This window comes from Frankliniella occidentalis, unplaced genomic scaffold, assembly GCF_000697945.3.
Source record: "Frankliniella occidentalis isolate FOCC.00 unplaced genomic scaffold, Focc_3.1 Scaffold59, whole genome shotgun sequence".
Classification (NCBI taxonomy): domain Eukaryota; kingdom Metazoa; phylum Arthropoda; class Insecta; order Thysanoptera; family Thripidae; genus Frankliniella; species Frankliniella occidentalis.
In genome coordinates this window covers 817145-840811 of record NW_026267189.1, presented here as the reverse complement: position 1 = coordinate 840811, position 23667 = coordinate 817145, and the positions used below count along the sequence as shown (strand labels likewise).

Below are 23667 nucleotides of genomic sequence, written 5' to 3'. Positions count from 1 at the left end.
GGGGGGGTTCCCCGCCCGCCCGTGCGGATGTGGGCCGGTTGTTCTGTTTGCCTTTCGCGGATCATTGCCGGCGAGCGGGGGAGCCAATCATTGCACCTTTACGAGAGGAGCGGAGCGGAGCGTGCGGCCGGCCCGGGCTTGTTGACGCCGCCCACCCCCCACACTCTCCCCGCGCCGCTGTAAAAACATCCTCTGGAAATTATTGCCACGCACGGTTTACAACACTGTTAAAAATATTTCGTGATTTCCAAAACGCTTTTCACGATACGATAGCAACTGTGAGATCACAACACTTCTTTGTAGTCAAAGTTAAAAATTGTGCATTTTGCTATCTTACTTTGAAATAGATGTGAACCAATCCTAATATTTCCTGAAGTTAATCAATTTCGAACAATGACGAATTCTTCGAGAAGTTCCTCTTTTTTCAACAGTGTACACAACTTGTCGTGATTTTACGAGTTGCTTTATAATTTCCAAAGCTCTAACCAAATAATATTAAATTTGAATATAATTTGCCAAAAAAAATAATAGTGAGCCGAGAATTCCTGATCATTACGAAAAATTGACGCTTACGAAATATTTCGTTCAAACTATGTCGTTACAATTTTTTTCCTTAAATCAGGAAAAAATATTACAGTGGCAGAGACAACCAGGCTCAAGCACGTTCTTCTGCGTGGTTTCACGGGGTTTCCGACCAAGTTTTGGGTCCTTTCGATGCACATTATGCTCCGAGGGGGTTTTCACTCGGGAATTTTCGTGTACAGTGTATTACATAGTACGGGTAGTGCGCGGTACTACGCCGGTATCCCATAGGCTTTGCTACCAAAATTCCACCATATTGTAGAGCATATTTTCCTATTTTTCGGTGTACTAGGCGTAATACCTAGTTTAGGTGTACGGTGTATTACTCAAGTGATACCCCCTTTCGTTATGCCCACACACTGGAAACGCAAGTGTGTGAATGTCGCTCACCTACAAGTGTAGGAAACACACTTACTTGTGTTTCCATTGCACACACACACACACTGGGCCAGCCAGTGCGCAGGAGAGCGCTTCTCGGAAACCTCGCGGATTCTTCGGAACGCAAAGAGGTGCGCGGCTCTCTCGGCGGCGAGCCGCCAGTTTGCGCGAACCCTGTGCCAGTCGGCCGTACTATTGCGTTGCGTTTGCAAATTAGGGGCGCCCCTCTAATTGACTCCTTTTCGGAAATGAATTCTCTCGTGTCCTGCGACGCGCGTTACGTTCAGTTGTGCGGCGCGGAGTGGTGGTGAAATGGCCCCGCGGGGTGTGGTGGCCCGACAAGTTTCATAACTCGCAGAAGTAGTAGTCGCGTTAGTCGCGTATAGTCGCCCACTCACTCCGCTCCCTCCACAAAGCGCGTCTAAGTGACTTAGCAGCGCACCGCGCGGCCCACCACCATAGCAGTGTGCGGCGGCTCCACAAAGCAGCGTTGCGGTGGCCTCACCGCGACCCCGCCGCGAGGTACCTGCCCCTCCCCCTCACAGCAAACATTTATACGGGAAGTACATTTTCTGCTCGCTGCAAATATTGTAACATGCATAGATATGACGAAAAATAGCATCCGTAAAATTGCTTTGATCCGGATTCACCCGGGAACTTTCCGGAAAATTATTTGCCCCTTATTTGCTCCTTTCTCCCTCCCTCCCTCCCTCCGTTTCTCCGTCCCCCCGTCCCGAAGTTAAGGTACATCGTACATCGCGTACGGAGTGGATCGTATAGTCCCAAATCACGGTCGTGGACACGATAGCAATGATTTGACGGGGCGCACCGTACACTGAAAATCTAAGTGTTCAACTGCTCAACACTTGCAAGTGTGCAACTGCAAGTTGAATACTTGCAAGTGTTCCACTCGGTAGGTGTGCTCTTAAGTGTGCAACTCCTCGGTTGAGCACTTCCTACACCAGCGATCGTTCAATCTAACAAGGGAACCCCGCATTCGTTGCAAAAGCTGCTATTTCAACAATTTTTTGTAATTTTCAAGAACGCTGTCGAAGGGGGTAACTTGTCAAATTGGAGGGGAAATGTACGGGAATCACTAGGGCTTAAGAGCAGCGGTTGTAAAAAGCAGTCCTACAAAAAATGTTATAAAACAAAAAGTTGAAGAAAAATGTAAGCTCTTTAAGTAAGATATCTGACTCTAGCATTTTCAGTGCAGTTGAACACTTAGATTATCAGTGTGTACACATATTCCCCGTAGGTTTTTTTAACAGTGGCGCTGCCTCCGCGGGGGGAATGAATATGCGCGAGCACCAAATGGCCCGCAGAAAGGGTGTAAATAAAGGGGGAGTAAGTAAGGCTGCTCCTCCCCCCCCCCCTCCCTCTCTCTGGCCGTCGCGAGTAATTGTGACGGAAGAGGGCGTCGCCCGCGCGCACCTCTACAACAGTCAGAGGTGACTGCCGTATACTACGTAACACACCGTGGAAGAAACAACGCCCCGCACCCAGCCAGGGTCTAAATAAAAAAAATTGCGCCTCTGTTCTTTCTAAAGTATACAGTTTGAAACCTGTACTTCCAGTGTGTCACTGATGAAGATTCTACAGGGCACCCCCCCCCCCTGTAAACATTCACACACTTATTTTATAATTATATTTTGCGATTTTAAAACTTTGTTTGTTTGTAGGATTTTTTTTTCGCAGAGTAGGCGCGTGGCAGAGCAGGAGAAGCCACTTACGGCAGACCGCGCCGTCTGCCGACCCGTCCAGCGGCAACTTTGAAATTACAATAAATTTACAATCTGGAGAAGCGAACGTGCCCCCCCCCCCCCCCCTGGAGAATACTTAACTTTGTGTGAAATTTGTTGATAACGTATTGTACGTATAAGAAATGCGACACGGGGCACATGGCACATGCCCTAAACACGTGAGTTTTCTTTTTACTGCGTTTTTTGTTATTTCACTTTAAAAAGCCTTTACTTCGGATTTTACCCATTATTACTTGTCAAGTATTACTAATATACCAAGTGGCTGATTAACCCCGCTCACTTCTGTAGTTATGCTGTACCGCAGTGCGGGCGGGTTTACCCGCGCCGCTCGTAAGACGCCGTGGACAGGGGCGATAGGCAAGCCCGTCCACACTCGTGCGTGCGGTACAGTATAACTATACAGAAGTGAGCGGGGTTAATCAGCCTCCTGGTATTGCCTGGTCTGTACTGTGCTTGGCTGACCACGATAATTTGACGAACTGACGCGGGAGAAGCTGGAAGGTATGGCTCGTTCTCGCAAAGTGGCTCTAAAGCGCACACTGAGGAAAAGGGGGAGGCGGCGAGTCAAAATGAGACGCGTGGTTTCCTTTTTCGTCTCTTCTTTTTTTGGTGTTTTTTTGTGTTGTTTTGTTTTGTTGTTGTTGTTGTTTTTTTGTGTTTTTTTTTTTTGGTCCGCACTTAACTACGTTCCCAGCCACTAGTTTTTTTTTTTTGCATGCACTCATCAGTTGAGCGGACTTGGCGCTGGACGAAGCAAGGGCGCAAGTTGAAAGGGGCGGGGTTGGGGGAGATGGGGGGAGACATATTCAGTGCAAAGGGCACGGGAGCGAAAAACGTTCTTGACGTCGGCCAGACCATGCTTGAAAATCACGCCTCCACAAGCGTCTCCTCCAAGCAACTTGCGCCTCTAGCCCGGGGGCGCCTGTGAACGGGAGGGTAGGCAACTCGCACACACCCATGCGCACGCGAGGCCTACTGGCGCCTTACCCGGCCCGGCTGGCTCAGTGCGCGCCGTCCAGGGCGTCCATGCTACTAGCTAGAGCAGAAGCCGCGCGCTGTTTCTCAATTTACAAGAATGACTTTTCTTTTGCGGCCCCGTCATTGGAAGTTTTGACAACAACAACAAAAAACAGTGATGAAATGATTTTAAAAAGAATTAGCCATATGACACTCTCATTTTTAAGGAAAGTTGTTTTGCAGTGTCTGCACACGCTGCACACAACGGTCGAACCTACTGCGATTCGGTTCCAAAATCATTTCTGGCAATATGGTATGATTTAAATTATACTATTTATTCATGTGAATTAATAATTTCCGACCATCGACTATACAAACCTGCCGCCTGCCCCCCGCCCCCTGCCCGACGCCACCGGTGGCTGAGGGTGGGGGGTTGGGGGGGGGGCGTCTCTTTGGTTCTGCAACACCCACGAACTGATGTCACAATAATGACAAAGATGACCTCTCTCGAGACCCGAATCAGCTTTAAGCCAAGCCGCCGGAGCCACTGTATAGAACGGGCTCAGCTCAAGCAGTAGGGTTGGGGTACCCGTATCGTGACTCTGAACCCATAAAACTTTAACTCCCCGTCGCTCCTTTCTGTCTCTCTGTTGCCATCGCGCGCGCGCTCTCGCGCAAAGGTAGCAAAGCCCTATGGGGCAGACAGGGCCAGTCTCCAAGCTCCTGCATCAGTACTGCGCACTATGATATTCCCGACCCACCCTCACCCCTTCTCCCGCCCCTCCGTCGCCGCGTTTATGGTCTCCCCTTTGCGCTACGACAACGGCAATCCGTAAAAGATTCGGACTAAACGGTCCGTCGGCTCGCGCCGGCGGCCTGCGCGTATGGGGACGTGAGGTGGACGGCCCCGCTCCCCTTGAGCCCGACGAGCCCCCTCTCATCTCTTTTTTTATTTATTCCAACTGTTATGTTATGAAGTCCGGTTAGAGCCGGTACACGTCGAGAGCGTCGCCCTATGTCCGTCCTTGGGGGAGGCGGCGGCGGCCGACGGCCGGGCCCACGCGTCGCTCCTCGCCGCTTCTTTCTATGTAAATGAGGAAGCGGTACTTTTTTTTTTCTCGACCCCCCCCCCCCCACCTCCCTCTCCCCCTGCTCGGAGTAAGAGTCGGTAATACGAGCGGACGGGAGCACCACGGCTGTCAAGGGGGGAAACAACGGGGGGGGGGAGATAGTCGACGCGAAATAGTGAGAGATGAACTTGTTAGAAATATTCGTTTTAATATAAAAATGAAAATTGGAGATGGGAACAAATAATGCTCTCGGGAGGTGCTTCCATCGTGCAGCTGGGGCGCGTGCCGCTCACTTCCGAGACAGCGGGGGTCGGGGGTGCTGCTGTACGGCTTGTCGGTTTCAAAAACTCGCTTGATATATTACCTCTCATAATTACAGTAAGAATGGCGTGAATTCTTCTTTCTTTTTTTTGCACTCCGGACTTCTAAATGCGACGCGGCGCGCTCGCCAGTGAGGTCGGGCGGAAGGGACTTAACGGGACGGCGGCGGACGGGTCGTGCGGGAGGAATAAAGAGGGTTATTATTTGTGCCGACGCAAACCGGGTGACGGTCGCCGCGGAGAAGATGTGGGATTAGAAGAGTGGGCGGCTGCCACGATCAGGGGGTGAGTGGGCGGGTGGTGGTCCGTACACTTTAAAAACATAACCGTTAACAATTTTTGTTGACGAAAAGACAAGATCCCATTGAATAAATAAAAAAGAAAATATTTTCCGTCTAGATAGCTGTGTGACGTTGGTAGTGCAGACGGCGGCCGAGCGTTGCGGTCGTCCGTCTCTGCTGGTCGCCGGAGTGGACGCCTCGGCTCGGAGCGACGTCATACTGAGCACGCGGACGGGCGCCCGCATTACGCGCGCCGGCCAGGCTCGTCGGGGCAGGGTCGAGTGTTTATTGTTTTGGGGGGTAGGTAGGTGCGCCTGGATGGGGCGTGCTCTACTGCCAGCGACGGGTGTGAAACGGGCAAAGAAAGTATGTACACGTGACTGTGTCCAGGCAGACAATCATTGTTTCAGATTGTGTGTGATTGTGTATGATTGTGTCGATATGATTGTCTCTGATTGTTTCAGATTGTTGTGTAAATAGTGGGACGTATTTTGAAAAATTCATGCGTCATGGTTGTGTCCGATTTTGTGTGTTTTGTGTTTTTGTGTTCTCGCCTAAACATTCATTGATAAATAAAGTGTGCACCTGGCGTGCACATGCAAGTGCTCTACTTTGCACACTTTTAAGTGTTGGACTGATTTGAATACTGAGACGTGTTTGGCAGTAAAAGTTGAACACTTAGAGGTAACTTCGGTTTTGGCCATCAAGCTTTTTCTGTTTTCAGTGTACGATTCTATTCCACGTTGCTCCCGTACCGCCTCCGGTGACACTGTGCCGGCGCGGGGCTCCGGCGCTGCTCTCCCGCCCTGGTGCTACCACAGTTACATTTAAAATGAATTTTTAAAAAGTCTTTCAAAGCTGAATTCGGGTGTTTCCTTTGTGGAATTACTGGCGTGGACGTCCGCCCGCTGGGGAAACAAATTTGTTTGTTGCATTTCGCAAGCTAAAGTTTCGTGCCCGGCATTATAATGGGATCCGTTTGAGGCCAGAGTGATTCCATTTTCCAAATAGCTGGGAAGCGAAAAATATGTTTCATTTTTATCCGTCTGGAACTACGGCGCTTTCCGCCATTTCCATGCCAAATGATGCGATCTGTTCCCGCGAGGACGTCCTGTTGTGCTTCCCCTCTCGCCCACCCCCGCCGACCCCCCGACCACACCTCCGCACAGTCCCGAGTACTTGTGATCGGCGGCCTTGCCAGCCCCCGGGCGCCCCTGCCTCTCCGGGGCTTCGTTTTGACGCTGTTTCCCCTCATTCACTACCCGATAGGGAGGGGGAGGGGGAGGGGGATGGATGCCCGCGAGAAATCAGACACTCTGCCACACGAGATTCTCCCGCGTCCTGGCTCGATTCCGAAGCTACGCCTTACCCTATACCCCGCCACCCCCTCACTCTGTCTGCCCTCTGTAGAGGGGGCACCATACACCAGGGATATATCGGCGCACACAGCTCTTGTTGACTTGCTGCACAGCGTCAGAGCGGGAGCGGGCGCCCGAGGCCTGCTTGTCCCCGCAGCATGGTGCCATACCTACCCTCTGTACACCCCTGGCCAACACAGCCGCACCGCATGACAAAGGAGGAACAAAAATGGGAGAACAGAAGGGGTTTGCCTGAGTTTGCTCACATTCGTTTGGGTGCCATTGTGCTGTGTGGGGAGACTTTTAAGTGAAGATACGGACAGGGTGACGGAGTTCTATAGAACGGCTCCGATTCGTCCCAAGTGCTGAGCAGTTTTTCGGGTATGCTGCAGCCGGCTGCAGCCATTTTGCTGTCCGTGCGTTTGCACCTCCAGGGCCACCCTGGGGACATCGTCGGGGACCTTGTGAGGTCGGCGATGACATCCGTCCCTAAAATTGACGTTCAGGTGGTTTTGGGCTACGCTGAGGCCAATCCCTGCGTCCCCCACGCTTGGCCGCTGCTCCACACTTGGTTTGGTCACTCCACACATATGGTTTCACCGCGCCACACATGAGGTCGCGGTGGTGTGCATATGAATTTTGAATGACCTGAGCGACTTCTTTCATTTCATTTATGTATCATTTATGAGCAAAAAGTGGCGACCGTTGGGCTCTCGTTTTGTCCATATCTCATTAGCCGGAGTTCTCCTCCAATTAGTCGCATTCCCCGGCAGTGTCCCTTTGAAGAGACGCGCCGGCCAGTGCGCCCCAAAGTAAAAGCAAAGTATTGACAACACGGCGGGGCGGTGGCGACGAAGACTTACCAAACGTGAAAATGCTCTTACGCCTCCAGTCGAAGTAAGCATGAAGAGTCCGTCGTAGGGCGGCAATCGGCCCCAGCGGTCCACCTCCAGCGCAGCGCTGTCGCTGGAAGCCGCTTTTCGCTGGCCTGACAGTTCCACCGGCCAGTAAATCCACGTGGTTTTTCTCCCCTCTTCTTTTTTTTCTATTTTTTATCCCATATTTTCGTTTGGATCTGCGTGTTCTGTCGTGTCCCTTGAAGGTACGCCGTCCCCGTTTTACAAAAAGAGGCGCACGGCGATGTCGGCCTGCTCGCCGCCACGTCCTGGATCCGCCGACGGCATGATGCTGCCCCGTCCCCGCGGGGGGGGGGGGGGGGGGGGACAACAGAGGAAAGGGCCCTCTCCCAGACTGCACACGATGCGCTGGAAGTTATCTGGGGGCGAATCGGGCGGTAGTGCAATTTGAGGCACGTGTTCACAACAGGGAGGTACAGCCCGCCAAACCTGTGCCGTTGTGATCTCTGGAGTGTCCTTTGTAACCCCGATCGAGAGTGAACAATTTTAATCGGTTGTTTCGATCGTTGCCGTCTTTACACATTTTTGGGGGGGGAGCGGGGTCGACTCTGGTGGACGACGCGAACGGCCGGCGCACCGCGGTGCGGGCGAGGCGAGCGCCGCGAGCAACGTCGCTGGCGCCGTTGTGTGGGAGGCTCGTCGGGGGGTGCTAGGCGTGCTCTCCGGACGGCGGGCCGAGGCAGACTGGAGGTGGAGGCGGGACAGCAGTCGGGCGGGCGGAGCGACGCTGCGGAAGCTGCGGCCGGGCGGAGCTGCCCTTCGAGGGCATGGTCGTGGTGGTCGTCCCCGTCTGCAATAATCAATCAAAACACCGTCAATTTGACGAAAAAGACGTCAATTTGATGAAAATGTACCCCCAAATTTGATGAAATTTTGACGAATTTACGTCAAATTGACATTATTTTGATTGATGATTGCAGACGGGGCGTGGTGGTGGTCGTGGTGGTGCAAGTTGAGCAGGCGGCGCACTTGTTAGACAGAAGGCTTTAGGTCAAGTACCCGAACCTCGACACTTCTGAGCCACTTTGCAGTGATGAGGTGCGATGCGACTTTGTAAAGGGGGGAAAAGAGAAAAGGTTCCGTGGATAATATCCATTTTTATTAGGCAAAAGATACGATAAAGGGTAATAAAAATATTTAACTTAATATTTACAAAATAACGAACAATTGCTCCAAAATATACCCTATCACTCATAGAAATCACATAGGTTTCCCCAGGTCCATATCAAGGACATTAAAGATTGATAGAATTCATTTAGTTCCTTGGGTTCGGATAACACATCGAAAGGCACAAGATAATAACAGATATAGAACATTAATCTTCCTCAGTTACAACAAAATTTCTTTTCTCAACACTGTGTAAATGCTAATACAGGATATGAAAGGTTATTTATTACTTTTTGTAGGAAAGAATATGTAAGTATGAAAATAACAATTGAACAAAATGCTGAGTCAAATATTTTGGTCAAACACCTTAAGTAGTAGGTAGATTTCATGTACTCTATATATGCAAAGAAATTTTGAATATCAAAAGCCACTAGGGCAAAAAATATTTAAATAATACCAACAATAATTTGAACTATAATCTAAGACAATAACAAACTGCATAAAATAAACGAGAAACATTACAAAAATATACCTGTACACTTATTATATTAAGGGTGTGTATTTGTATTTTAAAAAAGCAAAGTGACCGCATGACAAGGCTTATACAAGTTTTTGGTCCAAAGTAAGGAAGTAAGATAAGGATCAACAAGGCCCTTTTAAAAACAAATCATCATACATCAAAAACTAAGGTGTTTGTAGATTTCAAAGAGGCAGTCAAATCTTGTTCACTGTCAAACACGCATTTTTTTACTTCCTCCTTACACTGTGTACAAAGCTTAGAAGAATTCCTAGGGAAGAGAAGTGGAAAAATACAAAATTTAATAACTGTGAAATGTACAGGTGGATACTAACTAATGATGCATTTCCCTCTCACCTTAGATGAGAGAATGTTTCTAGATTTTTTTTCAGCTGTCGTAGTTCCCAATCTTTATCACGTAACTGGCAGCGAAGATGATAGATTGTTTCCTCTAATGCATCAAAAATTGGCTGGAATGGACATTGAAGACTAATTATTATACCGAGTCAGATAGTTTTCACAAATCTCTGATCCAACACATGAAAGTAATTGACATACTCTAGAATCTTCAACTGTATCAGCATATGAGGGTGGTTCGTCAAGGCAGAAAAATTCACGGACGCTTTGAGATGCATTCATGTGTGGATGATCAACAATGGAGTTGATAAAAGCCTGTAGCCCCTTAATACGTTCATTTAAAAATGAAGAATTAAAGTTGTCGCCAAACCACTTCTTTCGAGGAAGAGCCAAGCTTGTTGAAGGGAAGTCACGTTTCAACTGTAATCCAATTGTTTCCTTCTATAAGACAAAACAAAAGATTTATACTACGCAGAATAGAACATGAGAAACCTCATATACCTTGGAATGAAGGCGAACAAAGTCTGTGTATCTTCGGAAAACAAACCAACAATCTCCATAACTTTTGTTTTCTATGCGGAGCTTGTAAACCTGGCAAATGTGGCTCATTTAGATTTGAAATTCCAAGTGAATGTAGAGTGACTGAAAAGCTTCCAAACTACCCAAAGGATACAGAAAAAATCAAAATACATACTGTAAATCGAGCCCGCTCCTCCATGACTTCATATCCTATTATTGGTATTTGAAAATTAGAATGGGCAATGCTGGAGTGAGGGATTGTGAAAGGTGGCAACCTAAACCAACAAAAGTAAAGTCACATAAATAGATTGCTAATGTCGTGGTAATAAAACAAATACTTAATTGACTGGCAAATACTTACTCGCATTCAACATTCCTTCCACTTGCCGATTCTGACACAACAGTACTACGACAAGAGTCTTTGTCGTCATTAGGTTCTTTGGTGTTTTGAGTGTTATGCAAACGTAGCCTTGATATAGTTGAGCTGACTTCACTAACACATGATTCATGCTCAGAGGAGTCCATAATGATAGAAGTGAACAACTGGAAAATCAACATAACCATTCTTTTACATTGAAATATTGACAGGTCATTAATGAAGTGAAGACAACAATAAACAATATGATAGGAAACAAATTTATAAAAGGAGACGGTTGATCAGACCTAACTCTCAAATATGATGAGTGCAATAATTAAAAACAATCATCTTCAAATTGCATTTTTAGCTCGAAACATCATATCAACATTTGTCAGCACACATGTGTATCCCTTTTTTCTTTTTTTTTTTTTTGACAGACAGAAGACAGAAAAGACAAAAACAACGATTATTCGCAATGCAAAGCTGTCTGTGAATAGCAATTTTGTACAGTCATATCAGTTTCCCTTTATTTTAACCTTTTGAAAATTTGTTGAATACCGAGGAAAAATTTGAAAAATGATGAATAGAGATCAAAGTATATTTTTAACAAGATTTTAGAATTAGAAGCAGTAGAAATCGACGAGCATCAATTCAGTTTGGAAAAGATCTGACCTTATGTGAACAGAATCCCATAAATGGTAGCAGTGAGGAACGTACCCAAATGAATAAATAGAGAGTCTAAAATAAACGCTGACATACCGTTTATATCCTTCTATCGAAGATTTCAGTGTTCTATTTGTCTTTCGCATCCATTATTTTGACTCTTGTTTTTTTTAAATACCGGTGTCATTTGTAGAACCGAACTATTCTTCTTGTAAACAGAATACTTTGGTACGCAAGTTGATCCTGCTGTAGAAACTATGCGCCAATCAGATGCGCAAAGAACCTGATTTCGTCAACTAAAAATTTCGTGGTAGTGATTCTGCTAGAAATTAAGACCGTAAGTTTACGTATTTATGATGTTAGGAGCCTCTACACAGTTCGTGAGGATGACAATTAAAGAGCTTGTGACATTACCCTTTTCCACTCTCCTAGGCCTCGAAATAGGTGTTAAATTGCTTAGTTTATGTTAGGCCTAACTGAACTTTTACTGATTGGAGAAAGAGCTTTGTTTGGACGACCCTCATCTTCCTGTCGCAATTTCACTTTCATCGTCCTATTTTAGTCAATGATATCGCTGTCATTGTGCTCAAATTGGTCATGTTCGATAGATAAAGTAGAAACCTTTTGCCTTAGCCTTGCTAGCGACGAAGTGAAGCCAGCCTCTTAGCAGTAACCAACCAACATGGCAGTTTGACAGCCTGGTTATTTGCTCGTTTTTCTAGTTCAAGGAACATTTTTGAAACAATCTAGTTCAGTGGCCTTTTCTAAGGTGAATCCATAATTAACCCCGGTGCCCAAGGGTTCCCTCATTCCGTTATTTGAGGTCAGTCTATGCCCGAGGCCGTCATACTAATTTTGTCTTGAATAGAAATTTTAGCCATTTCTTTGCTGTTTGCACTTAATTTGAATCGTTTTCCCTGTCATCTTTGTATTTTAATTCTCAGTTTACTGCCAGGCCCAACAAACATGACCTTCTGTTACATTATTGTCATATTGGGTCTTTTTGTCATTTAGGTTATCAGGGGTCTTTTTGATATTTGACTATTTTTCAATTCCATTGGTCCTTAATTATAGTTTAGTGTTAAATCTAGACATTTTCGTTGGTTCATTTTGTCTTCATCAATGTGTCTAATGAGCAAGTGACATTTGCAGGAGCATGTAGAGGTTATGTTGTGTGCCCTATTTTCAGTCTTTTAAGCCGTCTCTTACTTTCTGTCAAGTTTGTAGTCTTGAAATTTTGTTTACTTTGTCTGTGTAATGCTTCACTTCTCCAACAGTTATCTGGAGCAAATTTTTATGCCTTGATCTACTCCTGTCAAGTGACACATTCTTAACTGATTCACCCATATTTTCATAAGAGATTTAGTATTTTTAAATTATTACTGATTCCTTTAGTGTTTTGTATTTTATATTTTGTGAATGCCTGACATTCCTATTGTGAAATCACCTCTAGCTATTTTAGTTGGCTCCACCTTGACTTAAAAACTTTTTTTTCTAGAGTTCATGGTTTTCACTCCTTTTTGTTTTGTTGCAGATACCAAGGTAATCATGTCCGTGCTAAATCAGTGTGGTGAGGAACAGGTTGAGTGCCCGCTATGCATGGAACCACTGGAGGTAGATGATCTCAATTTCTTTCCTTGCACTTGTGGGTACCAGGTTAGTATTCATTGTAGCTTCCCTTTTTCTACCTACTGATCCTACCATCCAAGTCAAATTGTAAAGGAACTTTTGATTTTTATTGATTTTGTCTTTATCTATTTCAGATTTGTAGGTTTTGTTGGCATAGAATTCGCACTGATGAGAATGGGTTGTGCCCTGCATGTCGCAAGGCTTACCCAGAAAATCCTGCGGATTTTAAGCCTCTTAGCCAAGAAGAGGTATCACGACTCAAGCAGGAGAAACGTAATAAAGATCATCAACGAAAGCAAAAAGTTACAGAAAATCGAAAACACTTAGCAAATGTCAGAGTGGTTCAAAGGAATTTGGTTTTTGTTGTGGGCTTGCCAACAAGACTAGCAGATCCAGAGGTTTGTGATGGTGTAATCTAGAGTCTGTCAGTAGATGATAGAGATTTCAGTACTTAATAGTCTTTCTCTTAAACTATCTGTAGGTTCTCAAAAAGCATGAGTATTTTGGGAAGTTTGGGAAGATACATAAAGTTGTTATCAACCAGAGCACAACATATGCAGGTTCACAGGTATGATGCAATTTATTTAAAAATTTAACAAATTTTTTTCAAGTACTATAGCTAGGTAAATTATTTTTGTTACAAACTTCAACTTTATTGTATTAATTTTTGTAGGGTCCCAGTGCTAGTGCTTATGTAACATATTTCAAACCGGATGATGCATTGCGTGCTATTCAAGCTGTCCAGAATGTTCCTGTGGATGGTCGTACTATAAAGACATCCTTAGGTACAACAAAATACTGTTCTCATTTCATGAAGAATCAAGTATGTCCAAAGCCAGACTGCATGTATCTCCATGATCATGGTATGGAAGTCGTGATTAATTATTGATTAAGTTATCTTTGACAAATTTTGATACAGTAAGATTAATTTGGATCTTGTTTACCTGTGGTATTTAAAATTAGGTGACCCTGATGCTAGTTTTACCAAGGAAGAAATGCAGCAAGGAAAGCACCAGGAATTCGAAAAGAGATTACATGATCAGCTTTTGAACTCATATAACAAAGATAGGTCAGTATTGTTTGTGACTGACACATTACTGAGTGTCAGTTGTTGACAGTTTGTTTGAACTCTGCCCTGATTTTCAGAAAACCTACACCATCCCCTCCTTCAGCAGTAGGATCCACAGGACAGCCTAGTATACAACAAAGCAAAGAAGCATGGCCATCATTACAACCAGGCACAATTAATTCTGGTAAGACCTCTAACTTAATCAGCTGACTGTCCATTGTTTCATCCTTTAATTTTTTAAGGACTTGTATTGGTAGTAATTTGATCTATCTTTGCAGTCGGCTCTGGCATTCTCTCTACATCAAATGGAACCAACAGCAGCAGTAGTAGCATTAATAGTAGTACGAGCAGTAATAGTAACGGCAATACCAATAATAACAAGGGGGAAAGTAGCAATCAAAAGAAACAGCAACAGAATAGCTCGAAAAACAAAAAGAAAAATAACATCAACTCAGGGTTAGAAGATGGAAAAGGGTATGTATTAATTAGAAAAAATTGTTGTTGGGTCATTGTACTAATTGTAATTAAATTGTCTCATCAAATTTTTTTCTATTTTCATGAATCTTTAGAAAATCAAAAGACAGGAATTCAACACAGACTTCTGAAAGAGAAGATGCACATCGAAAATCAAATTCTCATCAAAATCAGTCTAACAGTACCAAATCCTCTCGTTCAGATAGAGCAAATAAAAGTGATAAAAACAGAATTATGGACCCAGAACAGGATCAAGGAAATGACAAACCAGGTATCACAGATAAAATAGATAGACGAGATAGAGTGGATAAAAACACATCAGATTTACAACACCATGTAGATATTGATCATTATGTGGATTATGATGATGATGATGATGATGACGACGATGACGATGACTTGGAAGGGAGAATAGAAACAATAGATGTGACAGTAAAGTCTGACAGAGTAGAAAAGACTGAAAGACTAAGCCAAAGTCGGAGAAATGATCTGACGGAAAATAACTTCGGTGAACTGGAAAACACCCTGTATTCATCTTCAAGTATGTATTTTTCTCCATCTTCAATCAATGAACCCAGTGCTTTTTTGCTATTTCCATCATCATTATCTGTTCCTAAATTTTCTAGCTCCAGTTTCCACCTCTTCAGAGGAGTCTTCTCCAGCTGGTCGTAGCTCTCCAGCTCACCTTTCTGCTTCCCACAGAGCAGCATCCCTTCTGGAGCCAGATAACAACTCTTTCTTTTCTGCAGGCTTTACAAAAGTCAACCCACCACCTAACACTGGTATAGTTTTGTGTTGTTTTTTATTTTGTGTTTGTTTCCATTCTTATTTTCCCATATCTCATACCTGCTTACTTTGGTTCTATTTCAGTTTCTAATAGCGATTGGGCTCCTCCTAATGGAGTGTCACTCCCCCATATGCCTGACGTTTTGCCATCGGTTCATTCATCTGAAGACTGGCAAGCTGCCTTCGGTTTTGGCTCAAACAACATGGTCCCTGAAAATAAACAGACTTCTGCTGCCGCCATGCTGGCTAAATATCATGCCTGGCTTGGACTTGCAGGTCAACAGAAACTTGAAAATTCCGGTGTTAGTTTAGTTAATTCAAATTCAGTGCCTGGCGTAACCGAGCAACAATACGCCCATCAATCCAACACATTTGGCCCTGCACGCATGCCTGAAAATCCCAGTATGTTGATGCATAATGCTTTCCAACATCAGCAACATCATCAACACCATCAACACCAACAGCAGCAACAGCAACAGCAGCAACAGCAGCAATCATTTTTGCTTCACCTGCAGCATCAGCAAGCGCTTCGCCTGCAACATGGTAGCCTTACCTCTGCAGGTCCGGAGGTGGGCTTCCCCGCTAGTGATGTGAGCCGCGAGAACATAATTAATAACGGTCCAACAGAAAGAGCAGACGCCTTCCTTCACTTCGACCAGCGTAGTGCCAACTCAATCATTAATAACAGTCAAGAGGATTACTTTAACAGTGATAATAGTGAAAGAAGACATACAGACGATGATCTTGGCTTTGACCCATTCCATGAAACACAAAAAGGTCTGGCTGAGATGATGGAAAAAGAACAGTTACTTAAACAGCAGCAGCAGCAGCAACAGAATCATCTTCACCTTCAACAGCAGCAACATCAACATCAGCAGCAACTTATCCAGCAGGCCCAACTAGCTGCTCTAAATCAGCAACATAGCTTCCAACAGCACAATCCTCTTTATCATAGGTAAATTTGTATTTGCTTATTTTCTTCACTTCTAGTAAGAAGGAATTTCTCTCTTAATAATAAAAATTATCTTCTAGGTTGACACCACAGCCTCAAGTATCCAATTGCACAAAATTATTGGAAGGGCTTGGTATTGGTTTGAATAGTTCTATGGCAGCTCGCAGCCGTCCTCCCCCTCCTGGGTTCGCACCTACGCCCAATCACATGAATGCGTTTGGTCTGGGTATCCCAAGAACTGCACCTACTAGCAGCAACACAAGCAGCAATTTAGGCAAGAACCATTCTTCTTTATTTCATCATTGTTGATGACAGTAGTGTTTTTTGTTTTTTTTTAAGTCTAACAATTTCTTTATGTGTATCATATTTTAGGAAGCAAGGTCTTACCTTTTATGGGATTAGGCAGTGTTGGTAACTCTGCTAACAACAGCAGTGCTAGTAGTAGCAGTGGTAGTCAAAGCTCTCAAGGACTGCCAGCAAATCACATGCCATATATGTCAAATGGTTCCATACTCAATCAAGGTAAGAGTTTTTCTAGATGCACTCCCATTACTTTGTGGAAAAAGGATGTTTCTTTCCTTCTTGATGATTTGTTTTAATAATCATCTAAATAAATAAAAAAAATTTCAGGTATGTCTAAAACCACAGTGGATTCAATGTTTGCCAGCGCAAAAGAGTGGCCTGAAAACTTCAGATCTCTTTTACCAAATCTTGGTGCTAATGGGTCTCAAGCTCCCTCACATAGTTATGCTGCCCAGAAAAGTATGTGATTTGATCAGATTTGTAATCTTTTCATTAAATCGAATTATTGAAACATACCCTGTCAAAAACTGACCCAAAAAAAGTTCTTATCAGTGTTAAGTGATGAAATATTTGTTTTAGGTGCTGCTACTAGTTGGAACTGCCCAGACTGGACAGCGTTAGATCCAGCTATTGTTTCATCATCTAGACCACACTGGCCCGCTAGTTCACCAATGAATACACCTACCCCTCCTCCAGGGTTTGGCTTTGGACAACAGCATCCCCACACAATAAACACAACGAACATGGACAGTAAGTACATACCAGCCCAGTATCAATATTTACAGATCTTATTTAGAGTACCCAAATAACTTGTTTTCTTATCCTCTCTTCCAGATGCATAGCATTCTAATAAATATTTTTGCCGCAGAGGATGGTTATTGCAGAACACTAGATGTAAACCAGTGTTCTTAATATATATTTGTTTTTTTTTCTGTAGCCTTTGTTGTAGGGCTACTTTAAATAGTCCCATATAATGCAGCTTAGATGTGTTCATGGACTTTGATATTTCTGTTATACTGTCATTTTAATTAATCAAAAAATTTATTACGGCTTTGGATTGTTTTAATGGGTAGAGTAAACTGTACTCAACTCTTGTGACTGCAATATTTCAGAAAGATTTCTATGGAAACATTCTTTTTAAATTAATCTTTTGGTTGACCTAGTGATTCTTCGTTTCTCTAACATGTCTCAAAGATAATGAATGTTATATCTGACAAAGTTTATTTGTTTCCCCCTCCCCCCTTTTTATTTTTTCATCACACTGAGGTTGTTTTCTGATTTGTAGCTATAGCTAAAATTCCTTCTGTCTTAGTAAGAAAATCCTTTTATGTGTGATGTTTTTTTTGACACTGTTATTTATGTTATCCACCATCCTTTGCAGCTGTCATCCCTTTAATTTCAAATGGTGCTGGTTCTACTTATTTGTTCTTGTCATGTGTGGTCCATGTACCAATGAAATTTGGAATGTCATAGAACTGTTAATTAATTGAAAATGAACAGTATTGGGTGTATGTTCAAAGCTGAAGTCTTCTGACTGAAAAGATATAGCGGGCCACTTTGGGGAGCTGGCCAAGCACTGAGATTACCAACAAGTCACAGAATTCACATATGAATTATCATGTCAAATGAGTTGGATTTTGTGCTTCAAAAAAATGTGATCCAGCTTCCTTCATTATTACTTGTATAATGGGAGCAAAGCATACAACATATATTATTTTTTGCTCTTACAAATTATGTCAGAATAAAGAGTGGAAAATATAAATTGTTTTATCAGTCAACACTCAAACTATGCAACATCACCTAAGTGTTTTCAGTTTACCACTCTACTGTAATTATTAGGCATTAGCAGGCCATGGAGCGGAGGAAACATTCCAGTGCAACTGGAACCCCTTGATTGAAAGCAGCTGTGTCCACTGTCACTGCAGTTGCTAACATCTATGGTATGAGAAAGTACTTCCACTTGTTTGCTTTTGTCTTCACTTGCACTTTAATGTTAATGTATTTATCTTGAAGATGTCGTCCACGGGGCGTGGGCTGAGCATTGGCGCCGCCGAGCGGACTATCAATTTGGTGGAAGTTGCCTTCAGCAGTGACGTATACAGTTATCAATAGGCTCGCGCGTCTTCAGGAATAGAATTAGAGGTCAGTGCATTACTAGTTTATTCTTCAGTTCATCCAGCTGGATTTACTGAAGAGATTGTATTTAGGGGTTAAAGACTACCGTAAATCAGGGTAATATGGACCATGCGTGGTAAAGTGGACCACCCTCTTTTTTCTGTATTCCGCTTCTGCTAGAATCGTGCTACCACTCAGTTGTGTTCCTGACAATGCTGAGCGACAGCTCAGTGGTTGCGCAAGTCAAGCAGAAGCGGGACATAGGAATAAGAGGGTGGTCCGCATTACCCCGTATGGTCCATATTAGCCTGTTTTACAACTGTACAGGCTGACCATGCCTGATCTTCGGTAATTGAAATGCGAGCTGATAGGATGTAGGATAAAACTATGTTGATGCTTGATTGAGAAATTGTCGATAGAAAACAATGAAAGGGCCAAGCGGCAAGTTCACTGAAAGCCGAAACTGCCAAGTCCAAGAGTAAGGCAGAGCATCAATATGAGTGTCTTGTCTGCAAGACAAGTATGAATTCATGATACATATGTCGCTCAGCAATGAAATTGAGCCGGTCCATTAAGTAGGCAATAGAAGTAAATGTACAGACAATTTTTGTAGAGGCTTTTAATATAAAGTTCACTGACAGGATGACATTTTCAGAAAACCTTCACAGGTGGAGTAGATGGAGGCAGCCTTAAAATTAATTAATCTAATCAAGCTGAAACATAAAAGAAACAAAGTATAAGAAGCGCTGCACGAGACAAACAGGGAATGAATTTAACTTGAGCAAATCGGAACACACTAGGAAAATGAGCTGAGCAGCACTTACCTTCTTGAAGCCAATGTCATTGGCGTATTCTCTGAAGCACTGTCTGCAGAGGTTGAGGCCATACTTGCGGATCAGACCATGCTGGTTAGCGCAGGATCGGCTGTAAAGAACGGTAATAGTGAGTCAACAAATTATAGTCTATGGTAAACAGTTCATGGAACAACCGTTCTCTGTAGTAGATGTCGAACGGAAGCGAATGCGATATGAGGACAGAATGCAAGCAAGAATAAAGCCCCACGCAACTACGAATGACGTGTACTACAAGAAAGAATGAAGCCCTAGTTAATAAGATTGACTATCAACAACACAACCACCTGGTTGGGAGGTTAGGTTGCCATGGGCACCCATGTTCACAACGACATAAACCACGAAAAAACTGCCTCAATAGGTAAAACAATGAGCATAAAATGAGATAAGGCATAAAGTACATTAAAGAAGCACGTACCCGTAGTATAAAGTAAAGAAAAATAAGGTTCTAGTCAGACGTGGCGGTGAGAAACCTCGGTACACAATCCTACCAGAAACGAGTTCCGAACAACCAGACTGAAAATTTTGATGGGAAGAAAATTACTTACCAGGATCTTGAGCCCTGGCCGTATTTCCTGGGGTGAGAGTACCAGATATTTTGGAAACCCATCTTGAAAGATAGTCCAGCGACTAGCACGCGGTTTCACTCAGTGAACCAACAAACGGAAGAGAGAAGAAGAATTGAAACCGGAAACATTGTTTTGTGGTGAATAAAGTCTTTAAATCCTTCTTGTGGGAGTATGGTCAAGTATGGTCATTTGGTCTAATTTCATAATTTGCCGAAAATGTGCAAGGGCTGGAAGTAATAACGTATTAGAATAGAAAATAAGCTTTTTTTAAAAAATTGAACGATTGCAGAAAATCTGAAAACGATGACATGAATTTTTCTTTCAAGCAAAGAGAAGATAGAAGCAATTTTCTTTTTCTTTTTTTTCGAGAGAATCGTCCGTCCGTCGTTGTTGACGTTTGTGAATTATGGAATTATTTGATATTTGATGTGGTCTGTAGCCTGTATGTCAGATTGTCATGTAAGTGATTTCTTAGTGAACACTGCCTTAAAAAGATTTTTGTTGATTCTAAATATGTTTAAAGCTTAATCCAAGTCCAATGTACCTTTTCTGGGTTTCGATGGCTTTTCATAACCTTTTTTCTCCACACAATTGTTTTCAAAACGTTTCTACTTTGCATCTAATTACATTCGATTATAGCACATCATTCGCAGTTCTTTCTATCTTAGACTTTTCTTTTACAGATTAATCTAAGAGAACCATCTTCTTAGCGGTTTTTTTCACACATACACTTTTTGAGAAAGTTGCCGTAGCTCACCTTAACAAGATGGGAGAGCGCAAAGGACAGAATCATTATTACCCGCCTGATTATGATCCACGGAAGGGAAGTCTTAATAGTTTTCTGGGCACTCATGCCTTGCGAGAACGAGCTCGTAAAATACACATGGGCATTCTCATCATTCGATTTGAGATGCCATACAATATATGGTGCGATGGCTGTAAAAATCATATTGGCATGGGTGTTAGGTAAGTTGAAAATAGGTTTTTTTTGTAATTGTTGAGTGCTTGTAATTTTTTGGAAAAAATTGTTATGCTGAACTTTCTAAACCATTATAACTTGTATATCTAGGTACAACGCAGAAAAAAAGAAAATTGGCATGTATTATACAACACCAGTGTATCAGTTTCGAATGAAGTGTCATCTCTGTGACAACCACTTTGAGATTAAAACTGATCCAGGGGTAAGAACTGTTTTACAAAAAATTAATCTGTAAATTAATCATGCAAATGTCACTTAACTTGCCATCTGCTTGTTTTTCTAGAATTTGGATTATGTCATTGTTTCTGGAGCTCGGAGACAAGAAAATCGCTGGGATCCAACACAAAATGAGCAGGTTGTGCCAGAAGACAAGGACACCCAAAAGCGACTTTTTGATGACCCCATGTATAAACTTGAACATGGGAGCAAGGATGAGAGCACCGCCAAAAGAGTCGCTCCTGTGCTCGGCCGTCTTATGAATAGAAATGAAGAGGCTTGGAAGGACGATTTTGCTGCCAATGCAGCACTGCGCTCAAAATTTAGGGTAAATTTTAAAGATGTTTAAATAATGCTATGTACTTTTTGATAAGGATGTTTACAATATCCCCAACTGATCATTGCCAATTTGCTACCCAGGTCAAGAAAAAGGAGATGATAAAGCAGGAACAGAAAGATGCTTTGCTTTTACAAAAATCATCTTTAGGAATTAATCTACTTCCAGAAAATGAAGAGGATGCTAGATTAGCATCTCTACTTGCACTAGCACCTTCAAAATGTAAAATATTTTCATATTTTTTTTGTGTTTTTGTTTCCAAAGTGTTTTATTTCTTGCTTTGTGTACTTTGGGACTAATGTACCAATTTCAAATTACAGCTATGATTGAAAATCAAGAAATGGCAAGAGACAACATAATGAATCGACCAGCATTGCCTAGTTGCACTGGGACGTCGCCTGGTTTCCTCGGGCTCCAAAATGCAAAGCGTTTAGAGGAACAACACAAATTGCGTAAAAAAATCAGTACAATAGTTCGCTCAAAAGTTAAATTTAGGAAATCTACTCCATCAATTTTATCATCTGATGGCTCAAGTGATATTTCAAGCCCTTGCCGCTCATCTTTGTCAGCTGAGAGCCCACTCAGACCAGTGTCACCCTCCCCCATTGAAATGTCAAGTGTTACCTCCCCAAAGCCCTGCAATGAAGAGGATGATGATGGAGAGACGATGCTTAAAAAGTGTAGAGTAGAAGTTTGTGTTCAGCAGGCTACTCTGCAGAAGACACTTAAGTCTGAAAGTCCAAACTCATCAGTAAGTCTGCTATCAAGTGGGGGCCTGGTGTCTGGGGATTATGGATCATCCGAATCAGATGATGGTTGACAATCTCTCATAGCAATAATCTTCTTGTGTTTAAGTTAGGACCAAACTGTGAGACATTATTTTTTAATGTCATTAATGAGTACTACTTTTAAAGTCTGTGATATTAGCTCAGCTTTGGCAATTTCATAAATGTGTGAAATATTGGACCAAAACTTTTCTCTTTATTTTCATTCACCTCTACCTTCATTCACATGAGACTTTTCAAGGTATAATATCCTTACATGCAAAAATTACGAATAATAGCTTGGGAGCTGATTCTTCTGTTCTGCGTTATACACCTTAAAAGTATTAGAGGTGATATTTAATTTTGAAACTTTTTTGATTTATGCTAAACAAAGCTTGGATGTGTTTTATTAGATAAATGGGTGACAATCTGTATTTCTATTCTTCGTAGATGATTTAATAGAAGAAAGCCAGAGTTCTTTGGTCTTATAACGGGATAGGAATGGGACTCCATATTTTAAAGGTCAAATTCAAATTGGATGCAGATGTATATTTTTCCTCGGATATTGATGAGTATTATATCTCCATACCGAGGCCATACTCTTATAGTCAGACTACAATGCTTGAATCGTTTTACATGGTGAGTACAATTTCATATGGAGAGTATAATGTTATGCAGCTACCTGAAACTGTAGAGAGTCCAGAGAGGAGTTGGTGTAACCATGATATATATGTAGACCAAAATTCTGTTTTTACCCTTGTTGCAGGAAGACTGACTATTAGTTGCATCTGCGCTTGACTTCAGCTAAGCAGCCGTCAGCTGTCATGCTGAATCGGCATCACAGCACATACCATGAGAAACGGACCCTTTTTCTCATGATCACAGGAATCAATCTCGTAAGTTTTGACTTTTTATGTAATGTTAACAAAAAAATATCCATACATTATGGTAGAGTCATGTTGGGTAAAAGTTAATTTTGGTATCTGTTTCCATTAGAGGGTTGCTTGTCATATCTTTACTGTCTCTATGCTACCTCCATATGTACCGCTTATTACTTGATCCTAAAATATGTAGTCGTGTGTTGATTTTAGTGGAGGGAAGTGAGGCAAATTATCAGAGAGTCAACTACAGTAATGCTGTTATTTATTTCATTTGTTTGGTACAGTCGTAGTAAAATAGGAAGTGATGCTGGTTCTTGTCCATAGGGATATGCCTGGACTTGATGCTGGCCACCTGTAACATAGAATTTCATTCGATGAGCTGGCATCACAGTGATACATATGGACCAGAAAACGTTTGAGTTGAACTCTGAGATGATAATTTGAATTTTACTTATAGATTTTTTTCGTTCTTTTACAGGTATCCAGATTAGCCCCAAGTCACCAGCAGAAACAAGCCGGCTACTTGAGGAAGACTTACTCTTATAATGTAAATGATTTGAAACAATAAAGAATAGAAAATCACTACATCTGACAT

General features: G+C 42.8%; 4 protein-coding genes across 9 annotated transcripts; 2 read left to right on the top strand and 2 right to left on the bottom strand.

Annotated features, from left to right (window-relative positions):
• Nucleotides 1–8703: 8703 nt before the first annotated feature.
• LOC113216728 (sorting nexin-16) lies at nucleotides 8704–11384 on the bottom strand. Of its 2 annotated transcripts, none has more exons than XM_052267789.1 (7): nucleotides 11244–11384; nucleotides 10488–10669; nucleotides 10302–10401; nucleotides 10109–10198; nucleotides 9809–10027; nucleotides 9608–9720; nucleotides 8704–9521 (listed from the first exon to the last, which is right to left on the bottom strand). In XM_052267789.1, the coding sequence occupies exons 2-7, from the start codon at nucleotides 10649–10651 to the stop codon at nucleotides 9404–9406; spliced, it is 804 nt and encodes a 267-aa protein (XP_052123749.1). In that variant the 5' UTR covers nucleotides 10652–10669; nucleotides 11244–11384; the 3' UTR covers nucleotides 8704–9403. The 2 variants fall into 2 exon arrangements, with proteins under 2 accessions (XP_052123749.1, XP_026292317.1); XM_026436532.2 differs by lacking the exon at nucleotides 11244–11384 and adding an exon at nucleotides 10790–10956.
• Nucleotides 11337–18122, top strand: LOC113216729 (uncharacterized protein DDB_G0283357). 2 transcript variants are annotated; one of them, XM_026436533.2, is made up of 16 exons: nucleotides 11337–11484; nucleotides 12682–12803; nucleotides 12911–13174; nucleotides 13258–13344; nucleotides 13450–13639; nucleotides 13740–13845; nucleotides 13923–14029; nucleotides 14124–14319; nucleotides 14415–14860; nucleotides 14946–15101; nucleotides 15190–16060; nucleotides 16138–16331; nucleotides 16430–16579; nucleotides 16688–16819; nucleotides 16940–17110; nucleotides 17195–18122. In XM_026436533.2, the coding sequence occupies exons 2-16, from the start codon at nucleotides 12696–12698 to the stop codon at nucleotides 17200–17202; spliced, it is 3186 nt and encodes a 1061-aa protein (XP_026292318.1). In that variant the 5' UTR covers nucleotides 11337–11484; nucleotides 12682–12695; the 3' UTR covers nucleotides 17203–18122. The 2 variants fall into 2 exon arrangements, with proteins under 2 accessions (XP_026292318.1, XP_026292319.1); XM_026436534.2 differs by lacking the exon at nucleotides 11337–11484 and adding an exon at nucleotides 11610–11970.
• A 251-nt stretch (nucleotides 18123–18373) lies between these two features.
• LOC113216730 (coiled-coil domain-containing protein 130 homolog) lies at nucleotides 18374–23657 on the top strand. Of its 4 annotated transcripts, XM_026436536.2 has the most exons (9): nucleotides 20196–20354; nucleotides 20579–20861; nucleotides 20965–21076; nucleotides 21158–21418; nucleotides 21511–21649; nucleotides 21748–22541; nucleotides 22642–22830; nucleotides 22958–23087; nucleotides 23551–23657. In XM_026436536.2, the coding sequence occupies exons 2-6, from the start codon at nucleotides 20662–20664 to the stop codon at nucleotides 22245–22247; spliced, it is 1212 nt and encodes a 403-aa protein (XP_026292321.1). In that variant the 5' UTR covers nucleotides 20196–20354; nucleotides 20579–20661; the 3' UTR covers nucleotides 22248–22541; nucleotides 22642–22830; nucleotides 22958–23087; nucleotides 23551–23657. The 4 variants fall into 4 exon arrangements, with proteins under 4 accessions (XP_052123748.1, XP_026292321.1, XP_026292320.1 ...); XM_052267788.1 differs by lacking the exon at nucleotides 20196–20354 and adding an exon at nucleotides 18374–18502 and having other exon boundaries at nucleotides 21748–22830; XM_026436535.2 differs by having other exon boundaries at nucleotides 21748–22830.
• Nucleotides 19080–20043, bottom strand: LOC113216732 (40S ribosomal protein S29). The gene is made up of 3 exons (XM_026436544.2): nucleotides 19875–20043; nucleotides 19300–19399; nucleotides 19080–19188 (listed from the first exon to the last, which is right to left on the bottom strand). Exons 1-3 carry the CDS (start codon nucleotides 19934–19936, stop codon nucleotides 19180–19182), a joined length of 171 nt encoding a protein of 56 aa, XP_026292329.1. The 5' UTR covers nucleotides 19937–20043; the 3' UTR covers nucleotides 19080–19179.
• Nucleotides 23658–23667: the final 10 nt, after the last annotated feature.

Excerpts from the sequence above, each read along its gene's own strand:
- LOC113216728 (XM_052267789.1), bottom strand. The coding sequence starts at position 10,651 with ATGGACTCCTCTGAGCATGAATCATGTGTTAGTGAAGTCAGCTCAACT. Across the intron at positions 10,199-10,301 it reads AGGAGCGGGCTCGATTTACA|GTTTACAAGCTCCGCATAGA; the intron begins GTATGTATTTTG and ends CACATTTGCCAG. Across the intron at positions 9,721-9,808 it reads ATACAGTTGAAGATTCTAGA|CCAATTTTTGATGCATTAGA; the intron begins GTATGTCAATTA and ends TGTCCATTCCAG.
- LOC113216729 (XM_026436533.2), top strand. The coding sequence starts at position 12,696 with ATGTCCGTGCTAAATCAGTGTGGTGAGGAACAGGTTGAGTGCCCGCTA. Across the intron at positions 15,102-15,189 it reads CAACCCACCACCTAACACTG|TTTCTAATAGCGATTGGGCT; the intron begins GTATAGTTTTGT and ends GTTCTATTTCAG. Across the intron at positions 16,580-16,687 it reads TGGTTCCATACTCAATCAAG|GTATGTCTAAAACCACAGTG; the intron begins GTAAGAGTTTTT and ends AAAAAATTTCAG.
- LOC113216732 (XM_026436544.2), bottom strand. The coding sequence starts at position 19,936 with ATGGGTTTCCAAAATATCTGGTACTCTCACCCCAGGAAATACGGCCAG. Across the intron at positions 19,400-19,874 it reads GGCCAGGGCTCAAGATCCTG|CCGATCCTGCGCTAACCAGC; the intron begins GTAAGTAATTTT and ends CGTTCTTTACAG.
- LOC113216730 (XM_052267788.1), top strand. The coding sequence starts at position 20,662 with ATGGGAGAGCGCAAAGGACAGAATCATTATTACCCGCCTGATTATGAT. Across the intron at positions 21,077-21,157 it reads AGATTAAAACTGATCCAGGG|AATTTGGATTATGTCATTGT; the intron begins GTAAGAACTGTT and ends TTGTTTTTCTAG. Across the intron at positions 21,650-21,747 it reads TGCACTAGCACCTTCAAAAT|CTATGATTGAAAATCAAGAA; the intron begins GTAAAATATTTT and ends TTCAAATTACAG.